The sequence below is a fragment of the Salvelinus fontinalis genome, chromosome 38 (assembly GCF_029448725.1).
Source record: "Salvelinus fontinalis isolate EN_2023a chromosome 38, ASM2944872v1, whole genome shotgun sequence".
In the NCBI taxonomy this organism is placed as follows: Eukaryota; Metazoa; Chordata; class Actinopteri; order Salmoniformes; family Salmonidae; genus Salvelinus; species Salvelinus fontinalis.
Window position 1 is genome coordinate 13,983,598 of NC_074702.1, and position 20,466 is coordinate 14,004,063.

The 20,466-nt window shown below is 46.5% G+C and overlaps 1 protein-coding gene across 5 annotated transcripts in view; it reads left to right on the forward strand.

Moving 5' to 3' along the window:
• The window catches only part of LOC129837752 (dual specificity tyrosine-phosphorylation-regulated kinase 1B-like), a 74,371-nt gene extending 59,290 nt beyond the window's left edge, over positions 1 to 15,081 (forward strand). For 2 of the 5 annotated variants that reach the window (XM_055904180.1, XM_055904175.1), the window contains exons 3-11: positions 2,451 to 2,570; positions 4,170 to 4,358; positions 5,213 to 5,360; positions 7,804 to 8,090; positions 9,210 to 9,356; positions 9,438 to 9,599; positions 10,756 to 11,074; positions 12,067 to 12,170; positions 12,338 to 15,081. In XM_055904180.1, the coding sequence (XP_055760155.1) occupies positions 2,451 to 2,570; positions 4,170 to 4,358; positions 5,213 to 5,360; positions 7,804 to 8,090; positions 9,210 to 9,356; positions 9,438 to 9,599; positions 10,756 to 11,074; positions 12,067 to 12,170; positions 12,338 to 13,099 (2,238 nt within the window). In that variant the 3' untranslated portion in view covers positions 13,100 to 15,081. The remainder of the gene's footprint in view (positions 1 to 2,450; positions 2,571 to 4,169; positions 4,359 to 5,212; positions 5,361 to 7,803; positions 8,091 to 9,209; positions 9,357 to 9,437; positions 9,600 to 10,755; positions 11,075 to 12,066; positions 12,171 to 12,337) is intronic. The other 3 variants (XM_055904177.1, XM_055904176.1, XM_055904179.1) reach the window with 3 other exon arrangements.
• Positions 15,082 to 20,466: the final 5,385 nt, after the last annotated feature.

Genomic DNA, 20,466 nt, shown 5'->3' on the forward strand with positions numbered 1-20,466 from the left:
CGCGGAATTACATTTTTTAAATTATCCTTACTTTTCAATACAGGTTGTGCCAAGCGAAGCTACACCTAACAAAATGGCGGAACGTGCGTTTAACATTTTTCTACAGAACAACGATTTATCATCTTAAATATTTCTTACTATGAGGTGATCTTCCATCAGAATCTTGGGCAATGTATCCTTTCTTGGGTCTAATCTCATTTTGGTCGAAAGATGTCCTCTTGTCTGTCGAAATGCCCACTAACGTTCGACCGGGACCCCGAAACGTGCCCGGCGCTTCAAAGTGCACAACAAAGCAATGCCTCAAAATCGCACTAAACGGATATAAATTGCTATAAAACGGTTCAAATTAACTACCTTATGATGCTGTTAACACCTATAACAAGTAAAAACATGACCGGAGAAATATTACTGGCTAAACTAAAGCTTGGAAGGAGGCGAGTCCGATGTCCTTCGCGCGCCAGGCGCAGGCAGCCAAAGGAAGTTACTTCCGGTATTTGGTGATTTATAGAGGCACTGATTGCGCAATCGACTCCATTCAAAGCGTCATCACGTACTGACATCCAGGGGAAGACGTAAGAAGTCTCTGTTTCTCCATAGCATTTACACGGACCTTTAAACTGACTCCAGATCAGGGGCCAAGATGTCTGAAATCTGACTCCCTATCATGAAAAGTGCTGTAGATTGAGTTCTGTTTCACTCAGAGACAAAATTCCAACGGCTATAGAAACTAGAGAGTGTTTTCTATCCAATAATAATAATAATATGCATATTGTACGAGCAAGAATTGAGTACTAGGCAGTTTAATCTGTAGAGCAAATTATGCTAATGCGAAACAGCACCCCCTATAGTTGCAAGAAGTTAACCTCTCTTGGATACATGAGACGTTAGCGTCCCACCTCTTCAACAGCCAGTGAAACTGCTGTGCGCCAAATTCAAATACAGAAATACTCATTATAAAAAATAAAAAAAATGCATCTGAGCTCCTAGAGTGTGCGGCTCTCCTTTATTTTTAAGTTTTCTACTCCGCTAGCCAGCACCTCGCCTAAATAGGTGTGCGTTTCTTTTTCTTCTAGATTACGGTGAAAGCATACCTTACGATTATTTGAGAACATTGCGCACTAGACGAATCATTACAAACAGTAACCAGCCAAGTAGAACAGTTACACAAGTCAGAAATAGAGAAAATTAATCCCTTACCTTTGATGATCTTCATATGGTTGCACTCAGCAGACATTCATTTACTCAATAAATGTTCATTTTGTTCGATAAAGTCTCTTTATATCCAAAAACCTCAGTTTTGTTCGCGGGTTTTCTTCAGTAATCCACAGGCTCAAACGCAGTCAAAACAGGAAGACAAAAAAATCCAAATTGTATCCGTAAAGTTCATAGAAACATGTCAAACGATGTTTATGTTCCATCCTCAGGTTGTTTGTAGCCAAACTGCAATTTGAGTCCTAAGTCAATGGATACTGTAATAACATTGAATAGAAAACTACAAAACCAACAACAACAAAAAGACTTCCTGAATGGATTTTTCTCAGGTTTTTGCCTGCCAAATCAGTTATGTTATACTCACAGACACTGTTTTAACAGTTTTGGAAACTTTAGAGTGTTTTCTATCCAAATCTACCAGTTATATGCATATCATATCTTCTGGGCCCGAGATGCAGGCAGTTTAATTTGGGCATGCATTTCATCCAAAATTCCGAATGCTGCCCCCTACCCTAGAGAAGTTAAAGTAATGATGGACTGTCGTTTCTCTTTGCTTATTTGAGCTGTTCTTGCCATTTTATGGTCTTGATCTTTTACCAAATAGGGCTATCTTCTGTATACCACCCCTACCTTGTCACAACACAAAATATATATATATATGGCTCAAACGCATAATGAAGGAAAGAAATTCCACAAATGAACTTTTAACAGGGTACACCTGTTAATTGAAATGCATTCCAGGTGAGTACCTCATGAAGCTGGTTGAGAGAATGCCAAGTGTGCAAAGCTGTCATCAAGGCAAAGTGTGGCTACTTTGAAGAATCTCAAATATAAAATATATTTTGATTTGTTGAACACTTTTTTGGTTACTATATGATTCCATATGTGTTATTTCATAGTTTGGATGTCTTCACTATTATTCTACAATGTAGAAAATAGTAAAAAATAAAGAAAACCCCTTGAATGAGATGGTGTGTCCAAACTTTTGACTGGTGCTGTACTCTATTGACAAGCAACTACAACCACCATCACTGATAGACTGTTCTGTAGCTAGGCAACAGTGTTGCCGGGATACATAGGTTAACTCAAACATGCACAGTTATGTCATTGGAAGTTACTCCTTCCACTCACATTGTATAGTGACCTTTATTTACTTTAGTTCTAATATCCGCTAGTTAGTATACTGCAGGGATGTCTTGGCAAGTTTTGGGGCTCCCCTCACCATCTGTCCCTTCCAGGTGCTGTCTGATGCGACCATACTGCAGAGGAGGATCCCTCCAAGTTTTAGAGATCCCGCCAGCGCACCGCTGAGAAAACTCTCTGTCGATCTGATCAAGACTTACAAGCACATCAATGAGGTGAGTGGAGTGTGTGTGTCAGCCAGCCATCAGGTCCTACAGGACTCTGCTGCTGCAGTTAGGTGATGTTTCCTAGCGATCATGACTCCTGCAGGAAACATCACTTCACAGCTTATCCGGTTCGCGGGTGGTTTGAGTAAAATAGATATGTTTTTATTTGTATTTATTTTTTCAATATTTTTGTGGGGGGGACTCAATATACTTTCAAATGAAAAAAACAACAAATCAAAACTGTAGAAATGATATGACCTACATTCATATCGTTTCTTGACTGTCCAGCTCGCTTATCGCTTAAATGAAAGCTAGCAAGTCAGGGAACATCAGAAATTCCCAAAACTATGGATAGAGGAAATTGTTTTGCAAAATGGACGGCGAGGAAGTATAACCAATTTTCAGTGCGGCCCTCTGGACCTCGTTGAAGACCGAATGAGGCCTACAGGGCAAAATTTGTTTTACACCCCTTGTATAAACAAATCAAATCAAAGTTTATTTGTCACGTGCGCCGAATACAACAGTGAAATGCTTAATTACAGGCTCTAACCAATAGTGCGGAGAAGAAAAAAAAGTATGTGTGTAGGTAAGTAAAGAAATAAAACAAAAGTAAAAAGACATTTGAAAATAAGAGTAGCAAGGCTATATACAGACACCGGTTAGTCAGGCTTATTGAGGTAGTATGTACATGTAGATATGGTTAAAGTGACTATGCATATATGATGAACAGAGAGTAGCAGTAGCGGGACACAATGCAGATAGCCCGGTTAGCCAATGTGCGGGAGCACTGGTTGGTCAGGCCAGTTGAGGTAGTATGTACATGAATGCATAGTTAAAGTGACTATGCATATAAGATAAACAGAGAGTAGAGGCAGCGTAAAAGAGGGGTTGGGGGGCACACAATGCAAATAGTCCGGGTAACCATTTGGTTACCTGTTCAGGAGTCTTATGGCTTGGGGGTAAAAACTGTTGAGAAGCCTTTTTGTCCGAGACTTGGCACTCCGGTACCGCTTGCCATGCGGTAGTAGAGAGAACAGTCTATGACTGGGGTGGCTGGGGTCTTTGACAATTTTCAGGGCCTTCCTCTGACACCGCCTGGTGTAGAGGTCCTGGATGGCAGGCAGCTTTGCCCCAGTGATGTACTGGGCCGTACACAACACCCTCTGAAGTGCCTTGCGGTCGGAGGCCGAACAATTGCCGTACCAGGCAGTGATGCAACCGGTCAGGATGCTCTCGATGTTACAGCTGTAGAACCTTTTGAGGATCTCAGGACCCATGGCAAATCTTGTTAGTTTCCTGAGGGGGAATAGGCTTTGTCGTGCCCTCTTCATTAGATGTAGGGTTGCACATTTCTGGTTGCTTTCCCAAATGTCGCTGGTTTTCCAGAAATCCCGGTTGGAAAGTTACCAGAGTTTTGCAACCCTAGTTATATGTAACCACATTAGCATAAACTGATGTACTAGTGAAGGATATCAGTTGTATCATTGGTTTGGTCCTCCGAGATCCATCCAAACAGTAGTGTGGCAAAATGAGAAACATTGGTGACTTACCCCTCTTTCTCTTTTCCCGCCCTTCCCTTCCTCTCCATCTCCTTTCCTCCGTGTCCAGGTGTACTACACGAAGAAGAAGCGGCGTGCCCAGCAGGTACCCCCGGAGGACTCGAGCACGAAGAAGGAGCGGAAGGTGTACAACGATGGCTACGACGACGACAACTACGACTACATCGTCAAGAACGGGGAGAAGTGGCTGGACCGCTACGAGATTGACTCGCTCATCGGCAAGGGCTCCTTCGGGCAGGTCAGTGGACGTGGGGAACAGAAGGTATAGAGAGGGCAGGTCAGTGGAAAGAGGGTATAGGGGAGGATAGGTCAGGGGAGGGGGTAGGTGGAGGATAGGTCAGGGTGGAGGATAGGTCAGGGGTTGGGGGGAGGATAGGTCAGGGTGAAGGATAGGTCAGGGGGTGTGGGGAGGATAGGTCAGGGGGTGTGGGGAGGATAGGTCAGGGGGAGGGGGAGGATAGGTCAGGGTGCAGGATAGGTCAGGGTGAAGGATAGGTCAGGGGGTGTGGGGAGGATAGGTCAGGGGGGAGGGGGAGGATAGGTCAGGGTGGAGGATAGGTCAGGGTGAAGGATCGGTAAGGGGGTGTGGGGAGGATAGGTCAGGGGGAGGATAGGTCAGGTGGTGGGGGGAGGATAGGTCAGGGGGTGTGGGGAGGATAGGTCAGGGTGGAGAATAGGTCAGGTGGTGGGGGGAGGATAGGTCAGGGGGTGTGGGGAGGATAGGTCAGGGTGGAGAATAGGCCAGGGGGTGGGGGAAGGATAGGTCAGGGGGGAGGATAGGTCAGGGGGTGGGGGAAGGATAGGTCAGGGGGGAGGATAGGTCAGGGGTGGGGGGAGGATGGTCAGGGGGAGGAGGGAGAAACAAGAGGATGGAAGAAAAGAGAGGAGAAACACTTCCAAAGTTTAAGGTGAAGAGTTGCATGGGGTGAATGAAGTATGTCTACAGACGTGAGAAGAATAAACGGGTCAGAGGAGAGGGATAATGACTGTATTTTTTGTTTGGTGAAGGAGCTTTGCCGTGGCCCCTACCATCTACAAATGCTACAATCAACATGGCTGCCTGTCTGACCTGTGACCTTTGCCATCCCGCAGGTGGTGAAAGCATATGACCACCACGAGCAGGAGTGGGTGGCCATCAAGATCATCAAGAACAAGAAAGCCTTCCTGAACCAGGCCCAGATAGAGCTGCGACTGCTGGAGCTCATGAACAAACATGACACCGAGATGAAGTACTACATAGGTGAGGACACACGCACACGCACACACACACAGCTTTAAGCCCCACTTACGATCTAACACTTTTGCATTGTATACCATCTACTAAAATTAATTGATACTGTGCCTCTTTGACGTCACATGCAACCTGCTCCACATTTAACGTCTCAATTGAAATATAGACCAATGCCCTACTTCTCATATATCCCTATGTATAAGTATCATGCTACATACAGTCGGGAGAAATAGTATTTGATACACTGCCGATTTTGCAGGTTTTCCTACTTACAAAGCATGTAGAGGTCTGTAATTTTTATCATAGGTACACTTCAACTGTGAGAGATGGAATCTAAAACAAAAATCCAGAAAATCACATTGTATGATTTTTAAGTAATTACATTTACATTTTTTTTTACATTTTAGTCATTTAGCAGACGCTCTTATCCAGAGCGACTTACAGTAGAGTGCATACATTTTTATTACATTTTACATACTGAGACAAGGATATCCCTACCGGCCAAACCCTCCCTAACCCGGACGACGCTATGCCAATTGTGCGTCGCCCCACGGACCTCCCGGTTGCGGCCGGCTGCGACAGAGCCTGGGCGCGAACCCAGAGACTGGTGGGGTCGCCGGGAGGTCGCCGGGTGGCGCAGTGGTCTAGGGCACTGCGCCACCCGGGTTGTTGGGTAGAGAAGAACATTGGAGCAGGGAGGGAGGAGGGAGCTATTGGGGGGGATAGAGAGCGCAGTGCCCACTGCGCCAATTTGCATTTTATTGCATGACATAAGTATTTGATACATCAGAAAAGCAGAACTTAATATTTGGTACAGACACCTTTGTTTGCAATTAGAGATCATACGTTTCCTGTAGTTCTTGACCAGGTTTGCACACACTGCAGCAGGGATTTTGGCCCACTCCTCCATACAGACCTTCTCCAGATCCTTCAGGTTTCGGGGCTGTCGCTAGGCAATACGGACTTTCAGCTCCCTCCAAAGATGTTCTATTGGGTTCAGGTCTGGAGACTGGCTAGGCCACTCCAGGACCTTGAGATGCTTCTTACGGAGCCACTCCTTAGTTACCCTGGCTGTGTGGTCATGCTGGAAGACCCAGCCACGACCCATCTTCAATGCTCTTACTGAGGGAAGGAGGTTGTTGGCCAAGATCTCGCGATACATGGCCCCATCCATCCTCCCCTCAATACGGTGCAGTCGTCCTGTACCCTTTGCAGAAAAGCATCCCCAAAGAATGATGCTTCACGATTGGGATGGTGTTCTTGGGGTTGTACTCATCCTTCTTCTTCCTCCAAACACGGCGAGTGGAGTTTAGACCAAAAAGCTCTATTTTTGTCTCATCAGACCACATGACCTTCTCCCATTCCTCCTCTGGATCATCCAGATGGTCATTGGCAAACTTCAGACGGGCCTTGACATGCGCTGGCTTGAGCAGGGGGACCTTGCGTGCGCTGCGGGATTTTAATCCATGACGGCGTAGTGTGTTACTAATGGTTTTCTTTGAGACTGTGGTCTCAGCTCTCTTAAGGTCATTGACCAGGTCCTGCCGTGTAGTTCTGGGCTGATCCCTCACCTTCCTCATGATCATTGATGCCCCACGAGGTGAGATCTTGCATGGAGCCCCAGATCGAGGGTGATTGACAGTCATCTTGAACTTCTTCCATTTTCTAATAATTGCACCAACAGTTGTTGCCTTCTCACCAAGCTGCTTGCCTATTGTCCTGTAGCCCATCCCAGCCTTGTGCAGGTCTACAATTTTATCCCTGATGTCCTTACACAGCTCTCTGGTCTTGGCCATTGTGGAGAGGTTGGAGTCTGTTTGATTGAGTGTGTGGACAGGTGTCTTTTATACAGGTAACGAGTTCAAACAGGTGCAGTTAATACAGGTAATGAGTGCAGAACAGGAGGGCTTCTTAAAGAAAAACTAACAGGTCTGTGAGGTAGGTAGGTAGGTGATCAAATACTTATGTCATGCAATAAAATGCTAATTAATTACTTAAAAATCATACAATGTGATTTTCTGGATTTTTGTTTTAGATTCCGTCTCTCACAGTTGAAGTGTACCTATGATAAAATTACAGACCTCTACATGCTTTGTAAGTAGGAAAACCTGCAAAATCAGCAGTGTATCAAATACTTGTTCTCCCCACTGTATATATCAATCCAAATAGCCTTTGCGATGATAAACCTGTCACAGAATCACCTCTACCTCACTAAGCTCATATAGCGCTGAGCGATGTGATTGACACACAATAGTATAATATTAGATGGCATTTATATGGCCGAGCTGTTTTCCATGTGGTCAAAGCACCTTGCTCTCCACTCCAATGGCACACTGTCACTCTGGAAGTCACCTCAACCACTACCCATGTAGAGCAGTGCACCCAGATAGGTTACTGCAGTATACCGCTTCCCCTACTAACCTCCCTCCTCTTCCCTCCTCTCCGCCTCTAGTCCACCTGAAGAGGCACTTCATGTTCCGGAACCACCTGTGCCTGGTGTTCGAGCTTCTCTCCTACAACCTGTACGACCTCCTGCGCAACACCAACTTCCGCGGCGTCTCTCTCAACCTGACCAGGAAGTTTGCCCAGCAGCTGTGCACGGCGCTACTGTTCCTGGCCACGCCCGAGCTCAGCATCATCCACTGCGACCTCAAGCCCGAGAACATCCTGCTGTGCAACCCCAAGCGCAGCGCCATCAAGATCGTGGACTTCGGGAGCTCCTGTCAACTAGGCCAGAGGGTGAGGAGACTAGCTGACTAACCAAACACAGAGATATAGAAGACCCTAATGAACCCAATGCATGTGCTGGGTGGGGGGTGTTGAGGAGAGAGCACCATTGGGTTAGGAGAGAGGGAGACGCAAGGGGAGGAAGGACTACACCTTACCAAGCACATCAATATACACAGTCCACTCCTGAAATCAGTGCATTGCAGTTCACCACTCCCAATGGATCCTATGTGAATTGTTCTGGGTATCTGCATGCTCCTGTGTATTATATTTAAGATCGACCTAAACCAATGCATACATCAGCAGTCGAATGTGGTTTATATAGTATGCCCTTAATGCATGTTATATCCCCTTTAGATGCTAGCAGGGGGGTTGTTGGGTAGAGAAGAACATTGGAGCAGGGAGGGAGGAGGGAGCTATTGGGGGGGATGGAGAGCGATAGAGACGCAGGGGAATGGAGGGAATGGTAGAGGTAGAATGAATGAGACAGCTTTTTGTAAAGCAGATAAACGTTCAATGTATACTAACCTTTTCTAAAACATTGTAATATTTGTCTGCTAATGCCTCTGGATATCTCAGGAAGAGGGAGAAGAGAAGGGTGGGGTAGACGGATGGATGGATGGATGAGGGAGAGAATAGCCCACAGATGATTCCGACTCTGCCGTTTCAAAAGAGAATGAGCTCAGTTTTCTGCAGAGGGTAAATAGACATGGAGAGGGAAGCTATGGAGGGAGGCCGTTGCCAGGTTGAATAGGAACTGGCATTCACAGCACATCTTTGAGGACTCTTGGGAAGATGAGGAAATAGGCCTCACTACAGTGCTCAAGTATAGAATCCCAGCGGCGATGCTGCACCCAGTTTAGATATTTCTACTCAGCTTGGCCTGCCCCGTGTGGATAAATGGTGTCACTGCACCACTTCCACCACCATCCTGTCTCCCTCCACCAGTGAGTGTGCTCTAATTTAGATTAGAAATGTTACTAAAGGGCCACAGCTCCTTTCTGCTGTAACCAACATACTGGAGCTAATACCTCTATCTTTTGTCATCACATTTTCTCCCCTCGTCTCTCTTCTTCTTTTTTCTACCTATTTGTATTTCTTATATCACCCCAATCTGTCCCTCCACCACAGATCTACCAGTACATCCAGAGTCGGTTCTACAGATCTCCGGAGGTGTTACTGGGCATGCCCTACGACCTGGCCATTGACATGTGGTCCCTGGGCTGCATCCTGGTGGAGATGCACACGGGAGAACCCCTCTTCAGTGGCTCCAACGAGGTAGGCTGTGAGAACACACACAGCATTGGATGTCGATGCCGAATTTGCCCCTGACCTGTCCTGTTGTTTCTCTCTCTCCAGGTGGATCAGATGAATAAGATAGTGGAGGTACTGGGGGTCCCTCCCAACCACATGCTGGATCAGGCTCCCAAAGCACGGAAGTACTTTGACAAGCTGTCCGACGGCCTGTGGACCATCAAGAAGAACAAGGACATAAAGAAGGTACTTTACCCCTCAGCCTCCGTGAGTAAAACTCTGCTCTTACTTAATCTTCTCATCTCATCTCCGAACCACATCCCTCCTGTCACTCACAACGCAGTAGGTTCAAGTTCCCCTGTCACCCCACAGATCTTGAATCAGATTACCTTGCTCTTACCCCCAAACCTAAACTTAACTGCTAGGGGGATTGAAAGATATTTGACCCAAGTGTCAGTGGTTAGAGGCAACTTCTCAACAAACCTCTTACTTGTATTAACCATTCACCCGTAGATGGAGAAAGAGAGATGGGTAGAAAACCGAGGCGGAGAAGGAAGGGGTGGAGGGTTAGCTTGATATTGGAAAGTAGTTTGTGCAAAAGAGGTATTTTCTCATTTCTAACCTAAACTCCCACTCTTAGGAAGGAGATCTGAGTCCTCAGCATCTTCCTCCAGTCATCATCATCTAAACCGTAAACTCCTCGTCATATAGCTTTCTCTAATTGTCTAAAAAGGTCCTTATCGTTCCATTATTCTGTGTGTATCAGAAGCATTACATAGCCCTTAATAAGATAGAGGGATGAGATGAAGGAGCAGTGGTGAAAGGTTGAACAAAGGGAGATGCCTGGGTTACGTTGGAGGTGAGAGAAAGAGGGGGAGAAAGGTTTGGATCAGATGTTAATTAACTTTGTCCAAAAGGGATTGGAGATGGTGGGGGATCAGCCATCTCACCCCAGAGGCAGGCACACCTGGGTGGGTGTGTGAGCACGGGTGTACACCTATGGGTGTTGGCATGTATTTTCACTAGACGATTAGGGGTTAAGTGAATGATATAGTGCAGGATAAGACAACTTAGTGTTAGTTTTAGGACTAGGAGCTGATGGTCTTTAGAAGGGAGACCATGTAAGGATACATGTTGGAGGTCTCATTCATTCCAGCTTCTCATCACTGGCTTGGTGTTATGTAAATAAAGTAGACCGAATAGTAAGTCTATCCATTCATAATATGCATTCTACTGACCATCAACCATTTCACCGTCATAACAACATGCATGCTTGCATGTGTGAAATTCAACCATAATAATAACTAAAAGTCACTAAAACTGCCTCGAAGAAAATGAGAATTCAACAGTGTTTCTCTGCACCTCCCCACATCCATAATCTCCGTTCTCCCCCTTCTCTCACTCCCTCTATCTCCCTATTCAGGAGTACAAGCCTCCTGCGACGCGGCGGCTCCATGAGATCCTGGGGGTGGAGACCGGTGGTCCTGGCGGGAGGCGGGGCGGAGAGCAGGGGCACGCTCCCTGCGACTACCTGAAGTTCAAGGACCTGATCCTGCGCATGCTGGACTACGACCCCAAGACGCGCATCACGCCCTTCTACGCGCTGCAGCACAACTTCTTCAAGAAGACGACGGACGAGGGCACCAACACCAGCAGCTCCACCTCCACCAGCCCGGCCATGGACCACAGCCACTCCACCTCCACCACCAGCTCCGTCTCCAGCTCCGGTACGGGACACAGCAGTTAGTATACAGTATAACCTTACCATAAGTCACAGTCCACTGCATCGGGAAACATCTGCAGAGGTCAAACCTCAAAAGAGCAAACTAAACATTGGCAGCTTGTTTGATCCCATATTCCCACTGCAGTGTTTCCCCCAGATAATTCTCCCCTGTGTTTGTAAAAAACACCAAGATTCCTTAGATTGAGACCTATTGAAAGTCCGTTGAAGCCATGTTGGTTAGTACTGTAAAGGATCTTGTCTGGGAGATCCCTCCCACCTACATAGTCTTCGGGGGAACACTGCAGTCTACTGCGTCATAGTGATGGTTGTTCAATGTTACATCTCAGCCAGCCCCTACAGCCCCTCGCTCTCTGCAACAGCCACACAGTCTCCATAGAAACAAGCTCCTAGTCACTTCAGCCGCAGCTCAGTCCCTACAGCCTGCAGCACACCGTCACTATAGCAACAGCTCAGCCTCAGCGGCCTCTCCTCTGCCACAGCTACAGCTCCCATTCACCATGGCAACTGCTTCTCACCTTAGCTACAGCACCATGTTCAGCAGCTCAGCAACAGGTTATAGTCCCAGCAGTGATGGACTGTCAGTATGTTGACGTAACACAACTATTGTGTATTCTGACTGACCGAGTGTCTTTTCCCCCTCTCCTCCCCTACTCTCCCTCTCCTCCCCCACTCCCCCTCTCCTCCCCTACTCTCCCTCTCCTCCCCTACTCTCCCTCTCCTCCCCCACTCCTCCCCTACTCTCCCTCTCCTCCCCTACTCTCCCTCTCCTCCCCTACTCTCCCTCTCCTCCCCTACTCTCCCTCTCCTCCCCTACTCTCCCTCTCCTCCCCTACTCTCCCTCTCCTCCCCTACTCTCCCTCTCCTCCCCTACTCTCCCTCTACTCCCCTACTCTCCCTCTACTCCCCTACTCTCCCTCTACTCCCTCTCTCTTCCCCTACTCCCTCTCTCTTCCCCTACTCCCTCTCTCTTCCCCTACTCCCTCTGTCCAGGTGGATCTAGCGGTTCTTCCAATGACAACCGTAATTACCGGTACAGTAACCGGTACTACAACAGTGCAGTTACTCACTCAGACTACGAGATGCAGAGTCCACAGGTGAGCAGAGGTTTAAATCTGACCTCACTCTGATGTCTCAGATCTCATCACATGGAACAACATGTTCTTCCTCTATACCAGCTGGAACTGACATTTGTATGATGTACTGTAGATTCTGCATTCTCTGTTTCTAACGATGACCTCTCTTCCTCACCCACACTGCCAAGGCTCCATCTCAGCAGCAGCTACGCCTCTGGCCGGGTGGAGAGGGGGGCATGGGTCCCCTGTCCAACAGCGGCAGTAGCGTTGGCGACCCCCCATATCCCCAGCTGCTGCTGCACAAGCCGGCGGCCACGCAGCACTCGCGCCACTTCCTGGGAGGCGGCGGCGTCGGGGGCATGATGGAACCACACCACCCGCACCCCATCTACGGCGGTCACCACGGCAACGGGCGGGGCCTGCGGCAGACTGGACAGGGGAACCAGCCCCAGGGCCAGGCTTCACAGGGCCAGCAGGGCCAGCCCCTGATGCCCATCTCCTCCCCACAGATGCCGGATAGCATCGAGCTCAGCCTCACACACCACCACCATCTGGGTCAGTCTTCCATCATGCCGCCCCCATCCAGCTTGGACTCCAGCCAGTACGGCTCCTCCAACCTCCACCTGGGCCTCTCTGCCTTTCGGACTAGGACGGTCATGGCCCCCCAGCCGCCCCCCACCGGCTCCCAGCAACAGTTGGCCCAGCCCCCAGCCTCTCAGGACAGCTTGGTCGCTGCCTCCGGGCTTGGATACATCCCCCCATGCTACCCGGGCAGTAACAACAATAACAACCCTCCCCAGGGTAGCGTGGTCGGGGGCGGGATGCTCACCGGGGGGCCCCCACCCAGGGGAGTAGGGGGCAGCGGGGGGAGGCCGGACTCTGAGGAGTCCACCATGATGGGTGTGTGCGGCAGTGGAGGAGGCGGTGGTCAGAACGCGGCCAACTCTTGATAAATCTTGAACAAATTCCAAAAGCCATACAATTTTAACAACGACAACATTACAATTTCAACACGCATACACATTATACACACTTGAGTTTGAAACAAATACGGCCACACATACAGTTACAGAGATAAACTTGTGAAATATCAAAGGAATTTAGTTTTGTTTTGCATGGGAGAAGGTCGAGGGAGAGTAAGAGAGGCTTTGAAACCATTTTTATCCTTTTTTCAGTTTCTTTTTCTTTTGTTGAAGGTAAGAAACGGGGCTCAGTAGTTGGAATGGAAAGTTTCAGATAAGTTTGTTTTTATTGTTATTATTATATTATTTGATTTTATGTGATTTAAGGAAAGGTTTGCAGCGAGATTTTTGTTGTTTGGGTTGTTTTTTGGAATGAAGACCGCAAAGGTAAATGAATGGTTTGAAAAGTGGTAATTGTTGGTTAAGAAGAGGGAGGCACGAGAGAATACCCTTATGCTATTTTTAAAATCTCTATTTTTTGAAGTCTAGGTTTAATTGTACATGTTTTATTTATTAAACATCACTACACGAGGAGGAGGGTAAGTGGGGAGATCGGAAGGGCGCTAAATTGAGAGGTGGTTTATTTATTCATTTTTATTTAAATTTATACAGGTTTAGTTTTATTTGCTGATGGACAGAACACTTGCACATACACAGAAAAACAAACAAACTAGGGTCTTTTTAGTTTGTTTTTTAGTTCAGTATATCTCACCCCCGAAACACACACACACTTTTGTTTAAAAAAAATTATTCTCTCGCTTGACACTGGCTTATATATCTGAAACTATGAAACAGATCATAGAAATAAAATGAAGCAAATGACAAAAACCGTAGTCACCACACAGTGAGAAACTATACGATGAGGAGGCTGAAACATTTGACGAAGTGAGACGCTTTCAAGAGGAGAGGGGGAACAGAACTTCTACACAAAAGGAGGAAGTGATTCAAGAAGAACAAAAAACAACTAAACATTTTGCCACAAGGAAAACCAAAATGCTTCCCTGTTGTTTAAAAAGAAAATAGTCTGCCTTCTACTTCAACATCTAACCAGAATCTTTCACCCTCTTTCTCTCTCTCTTTTCTTACTCACTTTTGTTTTGGACCGTAAACTACAGAAACGTAACACACATTTTGAGTTGGATTAACTCTGGATATGCTAAGCCAAATCTTGCTCACTCTGTCTCGATCTCTCGCTCTTTTCTTTCTCCTCTCTGCCCCATTTTTCTGTTGGAAGGGAGGGGGGCAATATATAGCAGGAGGGAGGAGTACATACTTATGAGGGGACACTTTCATGCCCTCCTTACCCCTACAGCCCCCATGACTCTGACTTCTCTGGCCTCTTTTTTCTTTCTCCTGTCTTTTTTCTCCCCTTCCCTCCCTCCTTCACGACACTCTGTGAGTGCTGTTTGCCATCAAGTTTAAAAAAAAAAGTGAACTACTCTCTCGGCTGCTATCTCCACTTTCAACCATGTTCGGATTGCTGCTAAAGAAAACAAACAGACAGATAAATAAATAAATAAAAATAAACTTTTTAACCCTCCTGCTTCAGAAAAAATGGAAAAATAAACCACTGCATCTCATGTATTTATTACTATTTAACAAGAAAAAGAAAAGGTAAAAATTAACCTGTTTTCTTCTGTTTTTTGTTTGGTTGCCTTCTTCCTGCTGGTGAAAGTTGGGCATTGACTACATGTAACAGTTAAAGGTGGTATTAAAACACTCTTAGTTTAAGTCAGCCACTGGGTGGGGCCTGAATGGGGAACCTGGGTAAGAATAAAGTTGGATATATAAGAATAAAGAGTATACTTTTGCACACAAAGGTCAAATGCAAATCACAGCTTTGTCGACAGACCCTCATCTGAACAATGTGCATACAGTAGCAGGCCTACCACAAAGACAAACTGTTGATGTGGCAAGCTAAGTGATCACTGACATGGCATAATAAATCTGAGATTTGCGTTTGACCTCAAGTTATTTCATTCTTTTTTGTTGTTGTACCTGAGTGTAACTGGTGTTGGTTGGGTGTGGTGGGGATGATGTCCATGAAGAACCACAAAGTTGGTGTTGCTACTAATGAACTTATTAGGAATCAGTCTCATTGTTTGGTAGTCTTGCACTCTTGTGACAATATTTTATTGTTGCCCATGTACAGTAGCAGGCAGCTCTGAGTAAAGTGTAAACATAGCATTACAGCTATATACATCGATTGGTGGTTTACTATCAAACGGTTACACTGAGTACACATAGTTTCTCCACTGTATTTGAACCAGTTTCTTCCTGGCGGTAACGATTGATGAAAAGGTGCTACTGAAAGTGTTAAAGACAGGTTCTTGTTACCCTGATGGCCTACTCTATGCCCTTAGCTGTATCTTTGGTCGCAGCTTAGGTTGGCACAATCCTCCGTGTGTGGTGGTGGTGGGTGGTTGGGGGGTTCAGTATGGTTACCTATACCATAAAACTACATGCAATTAGAACCAATTTAGGACCGTTTGACTCATGTTCATCAACACATTTGCGGTCTTCCTAGTTGAGAGTTATTGAATATGAATATAACAGGTGAAGGTCAAGTGTTGTATTCACCCAAGTCACTGAGTAAAATTGAGAGCACAGTTTATACTGGCATCTGGTGGATAGATAAATGAATTACATACTCAAAGCTTACATTGTAACATAGTAGGCAAGGCAAAATACGTTTTTATATATCATTGCAAATATAATGACGCGAATCATTAATTGATCGTCTACGCCCAGTAGCCTACATGCAACGAACGTCCCCGTGTGTGCCAAGTGCGTAGTTGTTGCGCCAAAACCAGGTGAGCGCAATTATCAAGCGCCTACAAGATTAATATTTAAATGGTCACTAGTTTGCTAACAAGTGTGTCCACGAGGCGCTCTGGAATACAGAGTTTTATTACTTATTTCTGCGGCTTTGGTCACGTTGAACATGGCGCAAGTTGCGTGGATGTTTTGTCTGTTTGCATCGATTTTTTTCTGCCTTTCCATTCACACACGTATCAGCGGAAGCTGATTTTAATGTTGACAGATGGGAGGGTCAAGTGCATCAAGACTACCAATTTTCGGAGCCGCACCTCCCGGGCAATGTACCAGTGCGTGAGGTGATCAGGCCTCGGATAGGGGAGGACGATGCCATCGGTGCCCAGCGGTCAGAACCACCATACTACTTCCTTCCCATGTTCCAGCACTCTGCGGTTCCCGTCGTCGATAGGGATTTGTTCAGACCAGTCGCCGAGAAAATACGTTTCCCCAGTATCTTGATCAACCTCTTGTTTCCGCCACAAAATAGCCCAGAGCGTAACCCACTTCTCTCCCGTGCGTAATCCGCGTGGAGTGGAGGTGTGGTGCGGGTACAACAAGATATCCGTGCGCATCAACAGAGGTCAGTTTAGGTTTAGCTGTCTGGCCTCCATGCTCTTCCTGGGCACTTGCCCTGTCATCCGGGTCACCCCACTTTTCTTTTACTTCCATTATGATTGAATGACTGTGGCAGTACTCAAACGGTAAGATGTGTTGGGATACATTTTGTCCTCACTATCCAATAGGAGCACACTCTTAAACTGACCCTGAAATATGTACTCTTTATTCTGTTAATGACTTCCAGACCATGAATGGCCAGCTGGTGTACTCCAGCTCACTTCGCTTTTCTCCAGAACCACAAGGGCCAGTGAAAAGAGCCATACCTCTCAACCTCCCCATTCAGTGCATATACTGTATAACCGGTGTAGTGCCCACTAGACTAGCCTACAGTAGGCATTTATACTTCAGTCTTAATACTGTGTGATGAGTGTTTTTTGCTGTTTACCATCCATTTCCTTAAGAGATTCCACTACTACTACAAAGTTGGCTATGTACCTGAGATGCATGACCGCAATCTCTTGAAGAGTATGAATAGCAAATACATCTTTAGGCTCACTGCATGCAATGGTAAGTAAACATGTCCCATTACAAGAGTTGGCAAGATGATTTAAGGGGCAGAGAATGAGGGGCAAATCGTTCTTTCCAAATGCAGAGCAATGGGAACAATTGTCGTCAGAAGAGGGCTACATGCTTGAGGAGCCAATGTACTTCAAAGCCTACGCTGCTTTTGTCCCCAAAGATGAGAGTGTGTTTGTTGATTCCTGCTTTGTTACAACATCCAAGGACCCAAATGCCACACCTCGCCTTGAAGTCATTCACAACTTTGGGTAATCAAACACTTAAATTCTCACACACTGATGTAGATATAGCATTTGTATCAATCAATTCTAGTGGTGGGTATATCCACGTGTATGTGTTTTAGATGTATGGTGGACAGCAAGCGGAAAGGTAGTCAGTCCCAGTTCTTCTCCAGAGAGTCAAATGTTCTGCGCGTCACTGTGGATGCTTTCCTGTTTCCCCCAAATCACTGCCAAGGTTGGGCTATATCCTTTTATGGCACACAAATGTTTCCACAACACCAGTGAATAAGGGGATAAACACTGCTCAAAAAAATAAAGGGAACACTTAAACAACACAATGTAACTCCAAGTCAATCACACTTCTATGAAATCAAACTGTCCACTTAGGAAGTAACACTGATTGACAATAAATGTCACATGCTGTTGTGCAAATGGAATAGACAACAGGTGGAAATTATAGGCAATTAGCAAGACACCCCCAATAAAGGAGTGGTTCTGCAGGTGGTGACCACAGACCACTTCTCAGTTCCTATGCTTCCTGGCTGATGTTTTGGTCACTTTTGAATGCTGGCGGTGCTTTCACTCTAGTGGTAGCATGAGACGGAGTCTACAACCCACACAAGTGGCTCAGGTAGGGCAGCTCATCCAGGATGGCACATCAATGCGAGTTGTGGCAAGAAAGTTTGCTGTGTCTGTCAGTGTAGTGTCCAGAGCATGGAGGCGCTACCAGGAGACAGGCCAGTACATCAGGAGATGTGGATGAGGCCGTAGGAGGGCAACAACCCAGCAGCAGGACCGCTACATCCGCCTTTGTGCAAGGAGGAGCACTGCCAGAGCCCTGCAAAATGACCTCCAGCAGGCCACAAATGTGCATGTGTCTGCTCAAACGGTCAGAAACAGACTCCATGAGGGCCCGACGTCCACAGGTGGGGGTTGTGCTTACAGCCCAACACCGTGCAGGACGTTTGGCATTTGCCAGAGAACACCAAGATTGGCAAATTCGCCACTGGCGCCCTGTGCTCTTCACAGATGAAAGCAGGTTCACACTGAGCACATGTGACAGACGTGGCAGTCTGGAGACGCCGTGGAGAACGTTCTGCTGCCTGCAACATCCTCCAGCATGACCGGTTTGGCGGTGGGTCAGTCATGGTGTGGGGTGGCATTTCTTTGGGGGGCCGCACAGCCCTCCATGTGCTCGCCAGAGGTAGCCTGACTGCCATTAGGTACCGAGATGAGATCCTCAGACCCCTTGTGAGACCATATGCTGGTGCGGTTGGCCCTGGGTTCCTCCTAATGCAAGACAATGCTAGACCTCATGTGGCTGGAGTGTGTCAGCAGTTCCTGCAAGAGGAAGGCATTGATGCTATGGACTGGCCCGCCCGTTCCCCAGACCTGAATCCAATTGAGCACATCTGGGACATCATGTCTCGCTCCATCCACCAACGCCACGTTGCACCACAGACTGTCCAGGAGTTGGCGGATGCTTTAGTCCAGGTCTGGGAGGAGATCCCTCGGGAGACCATCCGCCACCTCATCAGGAGCATGCCCAGGCGTTGTAGGGAGGTCATACAGGCACGTGGAGGCCACACACTATGGAGCCTCATTTTGACTTGTTTTAAGGACATTACATCAAAGTTGGATCAGCCTGTAGTGTGGTTTTCCACTTTAATTTTGAGTGTGACTCCCAATCCATGGGTTGATACATTTGACTCCCAATCCATGGGTTGATACATTTGATTTCATTGATAATTTGTGTGATTTTGTTGTCAGCACATTCAACTATGTAAAGAAAAGTATTTAATAAGAATAGTTTGTTCATTCATTCAGATCTAGGATGTGTTATTTTAGTGTTCCCTTTATTTTTTTGAGCAGTGTATATATATATATATATATATATTTACAATGGGGAGAACAAGTATTTGATAGACTGCTGATTTTGCAGGTTTTCCTACTTATAAAGCATGTAGAGGTCTGTAATTTATCATAGGTACACTTTAACTGTGAGAGACGAATCTAAAATGAAAATCGCATTGTATGATTTTTAAGTAATTTATTTGCATTTTATTGCATGACATAAGTATTTGATACATCAGAAAAGCAGAACTTAATATTTGGTACAGAAACCTTTGTTTGCAATTACAGAGATCATACGTTTCCTGTAGTTCTTGACCAGGTTTGCACACACTGCAGCAGGGATTTTGGCTTACTCCTCCATACAGACCTTCTCCAGATCCTTCAGGTTTCGGGGCTGTCGCTAGGCAATACAGACTTTCAGCTCCCTCCAAAGATGTTCTATTGGGTTCAGGTCTGGAGACTGGCTAGGCCACTCCAGGACCTTGAGATGCTTCTTACGGAGCCACTCCTTAGTTGCCCTGGCTGTGTGGTCATGCTGGAAGACCCAGCCACGACCCATCTTCAATGCTCTTACTTGAGGGATGGAGATTGTTGGCCAAGATCTCGCGATACATGGCCCCATACATCCTCCCCTCAATACAGTGCAGTCGTCCTGTCCCCTTTGCAGAAAAGCATCCCCAAAGAATGATGCTTCACAGTTGGGATGGTGTTCTTGGGGTTGTACTCATCCTTCTTCTTCCTCCAAACACGGCGAGTGGAGTTTAGACCAAAAAGCTCTATTTTTGTCTCATCAGACCACATGACCTTCTCCCATTCCTCCTCTGGATCATCCAGATGGTCATTGGCAAACTTCAGACGGGCCTTGACATGCGCTGCAGGATTTGAATCCATGACGGCGTAGTGTGTTACTAATGGTTTTCTTTGAGACTGTGGTCCCAGCTCTCTTCAGGTCATTGACCAGGTCCTGCCGTGTAGTTCTGGGCTGATCCCTCACCTTCCTCATGATCATTGATGCCCCACGAGGTGAGATCTTGCATGGAGCCCCAGATCGAGGGTGATTGACCGTCATCTTGAACTTCTTCCATTTTCTAATAATTGCGTGAACAGATGTTGCCTTCTCACCAAGCTGCTTGCCTATTGTCCTGTAGCCCATCCTAGCCTTGTGCAGGTCTACAATTTTATCCCTGATGTCCTTACACAGCTCTCTGGTCTTGGCCATTGTGGAGAGGTTGGAGTCTGTTTGATTGAGTGTGTGGACAGGTGTCTTTTATACAGGTAACGAGTTCAAACAGGTGCAGTTAATACAGGTAATGAGTGGAGAACAGG